General features: G+C 40.7%; 1 protein-coding gene and 1 long non-coding RNA gene across 4 annotated transcripts in view; one reads left to right on the top strand and one right to left on the bottom strand.

The window, feature by feature from the left end:
* mul1 (mitochondrial E3 ubiquitin protein ligase 1) lies at nucleotides 1–3,779 on the bottom strand. Of its 3 annotated transcripts, none has more exons than XM_020585581.1 (5): nucleotides 3,624–3,779; nucleotides 2,433–2,572; nucleotides 2,248–2,335; nucleotides 1,993–2,113; nucleotides 1–1,708 (listed from the first exon to the last, which is right to left on the bottom strand). In XM_020585581.1, exons 2-5 carry the CDS (start codon nucleotides 2,550–2,552, stop codon nucleotides 979–981), a joined length of 1,059 nt encoding a protein of 352 aa, XP_020441237.1. In that variant the 5' UTR covers nucleotides 2,553–2,572; nucleotides 3,624–3,779; the 3' UTR covers nucleotides 1–978. The 3 variants fall into 3 exon arrangements, with proteins under 3 accessions (XP_020441237.1, XP_020441238.1, XP_020441239.1); XM_020585582.1 differs by lacking the exon at nucleotides 3,624–3,779 and adding an exon at nucleotides 3,407–3,596; XM_020585583.1 differs by lacking the exon at nucleotides 3,624–3,779 and adding an exon at nucleotides 3,171–3,359.
* LOC109951228 (uncharacterized) overlaps nucleotides 2,596–6,505 on the top strand; it is a 40,364-nt gene continuing 36,454 nt past the window's right edge. The window contains exon 1 of the long non-coding RNA XR_002273587.1: nucleotides 2,596–3,124. This is a non-coding gene — a long non-coding RNA (uncharacterized LOC109951228). The remainder of the gene's footprint in view (nucleotides 3,125–6,505) is intronic.

Below are 6,505 nucleotides of genomic sequence, written 5' to 3'. Positions count from 1 at the left end.
TGCCTTTTTCTGTGCTCACTTGAGCCACTTTTTAATTCACACACACACCAACAACAGAACACACTGAGCACTCCCATAACAAGCCCGCCAACACTGGACATACATCCGTCCCCGTGGGGCATTAGGAGAGGCCCTGCCAACAGGCTGTCCCATCTCCCAGTAACCGTATTTTATACATGAGCAAGCACGTATAAATTTCACCTCTGAATATTTCAATGTGCAAGGCAGTTTGAACTGAAGCAACAAATACAGAGGGTGCTGCAAACAACAGCTTGCACTGTGGGAGCATATGGCACCACATCTCTAACATTTTATACCTCTGGCTCCAATTCCTGATTTCCTTCTAAGGCAGACATCTCCCTCTCCTGGCAGAAAGCTCCATCTTGTTCCAACAGCTTTCTTTTTAATACAATGATTGTGACTTTATCAAAATAATCTTTTCAGTTCATATTAAGCTTGATTTATGGTTCTGTGTTGAATCCACACAGCGCCATAGGATAACTGCGTAGCCTACGGCGGTGCGAGTGTTTATACACATGCACAAATTTAAGAACATTTGCAGAAACGGTTTCAAAATGCTCTTCACCTCTAAAACCGAGCTGCATCAGGAAACAGCTCGGTTTTCTGATTAACATTTGTGTGTCTACAAAGAAATCTTATTTTCTCCTCAAGGCAAAAGAAGGAATTTAATTATCTTTATCATGACAGAAGAAAGAATTCTATTTTCTCTGAAGGTGAATTACAGCTTTCAATCTGATTTAAACATCCGATGGGAAAAGTGATTATATCACATTTCAGCACAGAGATAACTATTTATCAGGATGAATACAAACAAAAAGTGCAACAAGAGTACAGACATAACCCTCTGAAAGACTTTTTAATGACATATTTGCTGTAGTACTGTGACTAAAGTGCTGAAAGGACTTCCAGTGTAATATATCCCATTTCCACACCCTGCTGTATTTGCTGATGCCCACGTTAGCTGTTGTAGAGGGGCACCACCCTGTCTATAACTGCCCTGCAGATGGGGCACTTCTTTGGCTCGGGGAGGGCCTGGTAGCACTGAGTGCAGGCACATACGTGACCACACTCTAGAAACACACAGCAGCGCTCCCGGCTCAGGCACACTGTACAGCTGGTGGGGGGAATGCTGTTTTCCTCTATGTTGAGTTCACGCATACGTTTCTTTTGCTGTTCCTTGAACTCTTGGAACATGCTCCTTTCCTTCTTGCTCCGTTGGTGGTGTACGTATCGTTTCCACAGGATGTATATCAGCATCGAACAGGCAGTGACGCCAAAGACCAGAGTCAGGATCCGCCACAGTCTGACGCTGTTTCCCTGCTTCCTCAGGAGAGACTCGTAGTCCAGCCGCGTGAGGAAATAAGAGAAGCCCTGCTTGGGAGGTTGGAGTTTGATCAGGTTGTTATCCAGGACCAGCTCCCCAACACCTGTGACATTGTCTCCCAAACGCAGCATCTCCTCAGTTTCATGGATGCCCTTGGGTCGTTCCCCGCTGATGAAGTGGCCGATAACGCTGGATAGAGACTGGACTGTGGGGTGGAAGTTCTCGTAGATGGTCTCCAGGTCCAACTCTGCAGCGTCTAGTGGACGCATAACCCGAACTGCGGCAGCGATATGTTCATTATGAGACCCGAGGTCAAATGGAACTGTGTTGGTGCGCTGGTGGATGACTTTTTCTGTGTTGTTCCTGTTCAGATACATCAGTTATTAATGCAACTAATTATTATTTCCTGATTAGCTGCTTTGTCTATAACATGTCAGAAAATGCCCCCAAAAATTACCCATCACTGTTTGCCCAGTAGGGCTGGATAAGAAAATCAATTTTCTGATAAATTGTGATTCATGTTTAAACAATGCAATTATTGATTCTCAAAATCCCCAAATCAATTTTTGCATTTGCTCCTCTTCTCTAAGCTCCGTGTCTAATTACTACACGTAGAAAACTTTACTTCAACGCTCTCACTGACTTACCAGAGATGAGTGGTGCGATTCCACACCATCTTCTCCTCCTTCAGTGTCAATCTTTCAATGACACCTTTGCAGTTCTCAACAAACTGACTGCTCAGAGTTTCCTTCACAGCTCGCACTACACCTGCAGTGTGCAATAAATAAGGCGGCGTGTAACTGTTGTTATTATTACGCATGGTACATTTTAATCATCAATAACAAATTACAGATACAATAACTACAAGTATTTGAGTAAGGTTTCAAGGTGGCCAAACACACCTTCTATGACGGCATATGGGACACATCTTCCAGGGGTTTCAGACAGGATGTTTTTCAAATCCTGGCCAATGGAAACTTTCTTTGCTTCCTGAAGAAACAAACATGTAAGATTAACAAATGGAACATATCGGGGGAATAAATTCAAACACTTCTGACATTCAAGTGACAAAGACAGTGTTGCTGACCTTTAATCTGGCAACTGTTGTAGCTCTGCTCCTGTAAATAGAGTAGAAGATGGCAGTCAGGGCCGAGCTGGTGGCTAACACCACGATCTGTGCGGCCGAGGGTTTCCCATTGGAGTCCATCCTGTGAACTGTAGCAGTGACTGAGGTGGACAGGACAAAAAAGGAGTGATCTCAGACTGAATGCTGACTAATTGTGGGCTGTTGTTGTTTCACAAAACCAGTGGTGGAAAGATGGAAATGTACTTTTTACTCCACTACTGTACATTTGTCTGGCATCTACTTTCTTAAAGTATGATTTTACATACAAACCATAGAATCATCTTACATTACATGATATTGTTAAGTATTAAACCATTCAACAGTGAGTTCAAGGACTAAAACGACCCCCTCTGCATAATGAATACTTTTACTTTTGATATCTTAAGATTGTCCTTGTCTCTGTCCCCTCTTCAGGGTTTGTTTCCTTTCACTTCTCCCTGTATTTGTGTGTAGTGTTTTGCCCTTGTGTGCTTAATATTTTTTTCCTGTGTTGGTCTATTCTGTTGTCCGGGGGCCGGAGAGAGCCCCCCCCCTTTGTTCAATGTTAAAGGTCTAGGCTGGCAGCTAGCCTTAGCTACATGTATTGTTAGAGCTAAGATAACTGAACCTGCACATCCACAGGGCTGAAACATTCAGCAATTTACCGGCTATGGGTGAGTAATGTTAACGTAGACCTTACATCCATTGTACATTACCAGCCTTTGATTACAGGAGTCCCATCAGGTGACACAAGCTAACTTAGGCTGACACATGGCAACTTAATGCTAAGTGCCAAATTACGGCACTGCCTGGCGATATCAGCTTTTATTCCTCATTAACATTAACTTCAGTTCACGTAACCGTCATGCTTCTATTTGAATCATATAAACCCCTATAGCGTAGCTGCAGGTCAAGGGTTTAGCTTGCTAGTTTTCAAGCAAACTTGCTTAGCCTACCTGCTACATGGCTTAAGTTAACTCAGTCACACACTTCCTTAACGTTACAGTATAAGCTAGCTATAGGTGTTTGAATTAGCAGTTTGCTAGCTATGCTTTAGCTAACTACAATAAAATGATTCGACCAGCCGTTTAAAAGATATTTTAGCTGTCATGTTACACATCATTATGACGAGTAACAGCTTGATCGGACCATCGTTAAAAAGGTTTATCTGACCTGTATTTCCCTATGTCAACAGAAGGGTAACAACAGCTGTGGGTCTCCACGGTAAAACCACTGACTTTCAGTTTTCTTCTCTGCCAGCAGATGGCGGTGTAGAGTCGTTAGCGGTGCCCAAGGGACCTCGAAAGGTTTTACACCACCAACAAATTTAGACTTTTGCGCCACTAAAGTGCAGTATTAAGAGAGTTGGGTCCTCCGTGCGCCATCACGTGGTCCTGGTCTTGTAGATAACATCTATATGAAATTCTGGTTTTAACACTTACGTTCTTTTATTTTAAGATGCATTTGTTCCACGTTTGCTTTAAAAATGTTTTATCAAATTGATTCAGTTTGTTCTGTTTGTCAAATGACAGAAAACCTTGGTCAGAGTCAATACTATTCCAGCATAGAAGAACAACTAACGATTTTTTCATCGAGTACAGTATGACCATTGTTTTCTTCAATAATTATTTTATTCAGTAATCATTTGAATGTATAAATTGTCAGAGAAGGCCAAGTCAACATAACATAACCCCCCCAAAATGTATTAACTCCCCCCACAAAAGGTTAACTAGAGGTTAATCTGGCTCTCCCCTTGCACAGATCACAAATGAAAATGAAATGAGGGTAAATTGCAACTGATGATTAAACACACTGCATATACTGTATGTGGAAATGAGTGGATTAGTGTTGTGTGAAAGACAAACATCCCCAAAACACAGCTTGTGCAATCGCACAGCTAATCTGATTGTACAGCTGTGCACACAATTTAGAAAGACTCGTTTACACACGGTCAAAATTTTAGTTTCAAAATATTTTACGGTTTAAAGTCCTCAGTCCTTTTAGCAAGTAAAGATCGTTACTTGGCTTTAAGATGTTTATACCATGTGCCAGGTGATATTTGGTGATAACCATTTTATTTTTGTTTTAACATTTATTAAATCAAACAGTCTCACTGAGCTGAAGATAAGTATCTTGTGCCTGCGTGGGTTTCCTCTGGGTGCTCCAACTTCGTCCCACAGTCTGCAGACAAGCAGGTTAGATAAATTGCCCGTAGGTGTGAATGTGAGTATGAGTGGTTGTATTTCTACAGTACAAGTCAGCCCTGTGATAGGGTGGCAGCCTGTCCAGTGTCCGACACCCCCAGTGTCTGCTGGCCGTGGCTTCAGATCCCATCTCAAAATCCTTTATAGGATAAGTGGTATGGATGGGATGGTTGGACAGATCTCTTTAAAAATATTTATAGCTGCAGAAACATTACTAATTAGTACATACTACATACTGTATGCAATTAGCAGTGGTAGCAGAAGTACTCTGATTGTTTACTTAAGTAAACATATTACAACAATGTAAAAATACCTTAATTCAAACTCGTTCTTCATTGTAAAGTACAGAAGTATTGTAAGCAAAACTCAAAGGTAGAATGCATCAAGGCATAAGTAACATTTTGTTGTTGTACCCGGTGATTACCTTTATATATATATATATATGTATATTAGTGCAGTGGTTCCCAACCTAGGGCTTCAGGCTGTCCAAAGGGCCAGAAGATAAACCTAAAGATTAATGAAATGATCAAAGGGAGAGGAAAGAAGAAATAATTCAGTTCTGCTACATACTTTTAATTCAGCTTTGGGGCATCTCTCTGTTCTTTCTTTTTATGGTGAATTATTGAATAATTGTAATTGTTTATTATACTCTATACACTTAATACATAGTATGGAACGGGGATGTCTCAGTACTGTATATAACAGGCAAAATTACTAACACCAGTATTGGTTTAGTTCCATTCAACTATGCACCTTTTATTAATGTTATCACACCTGTGCAAGCCAGGTCTGTCACCCGTTCACTTCTCTGTGTCCAGAAAAAGGGAACCTGATGGACCAATTATTGTTTGTGAATTAATGGAGAAGTGTTGACGGAACTGGTAGAATGTTCATCATCTGTTGGTGTTTTCTTGCTGCCACATTGGATCGGTGTGCTGCACCATTTATTCATTCTTCTTGTGTCACAGAATAGGACCTAAGGTCAGTGCAATAGTAAAATGAATACTGAATACAGTTGAAAAAATTGGGAGGGCGCACCCATTATTCCCCTGGAGGTTAGAAAGACTTTCTTGCTCTAAACTGACCCTCTGAGCTGGAGGTTCACAGGCTGCATATAAATTATGATTCCTATATTATTGTCACATTCTAACTTTGGGTTCATCTATATATAGTGTATATATTTATTCCAGACAAAAGGCAGAGTGTGAGTCACTATATTTATAACAAATGTTTGCCTCTAATCTCTGACGGGAACCTTTTCTTCCACATTATTGAATTTGCCTTTTTATTTCTTGCTTCCTTGCACATATTCATTGCATCGTACCTGTATGTATGTATGGTGTATTTTTTCGGAGCTGTTGCTTTCTTTAAAAATATGTTTTAATTAAAAATTCGTGCACCGCTGCCACTGACTTAATGTGTCAGTGTCAGGTAAAGGAAACATTTTCACAAGAACATAAATCACAACTTTGGTGTGTTTTACATATATTTGGAGTGTGAGTTACACTAAATGCAACATAGATCCATCAATGCAGAAACTATATGCTACCTCAGTGATTTTTGTTGTTTTTGATAAATTAGCAGCTGGTAATAGGCTATGTAGAAGACAAGGGTCACCCAGATGATATAGTATTGACTATATTTACCCAGAATATTATTGAAACGGGTTCTGATTTTTTTTTTTTATTTGCTCCAGGTTGACCAGCTGTCAACAGTGGCTCACTGCAATCCATTAAAGCACTGGTACTGTACAGTGTTGTGAGCGAATTACCAGAAAGTGAACTGTGGAGCAAATATCCGGCAGCTCGTTTCAGCCAGTGATAGCCTGCATCTATGCAAACACAGCTGCTT

This window comes from Monopterus albus, unplaced genomic scaffold (genome assembly GCF_001952655.1).
Source record: "Monopterus albus unplaced genomic scaffold, M_albus_1.0 scaffold371.1, whole genome shotgun sequence".
Taxonomy (NCBI): domain Eukaryota; kingdom Metazoa; phylum Chordata; class Actinopteri; order Synbranchiformes; family Synbranchidae; genus Monopterus; species Monopterus albus.
Note: the sequence above shows the minus strand (reverse complement) of the source record. Positions and strands in the feature narration are given on the sequence as shown.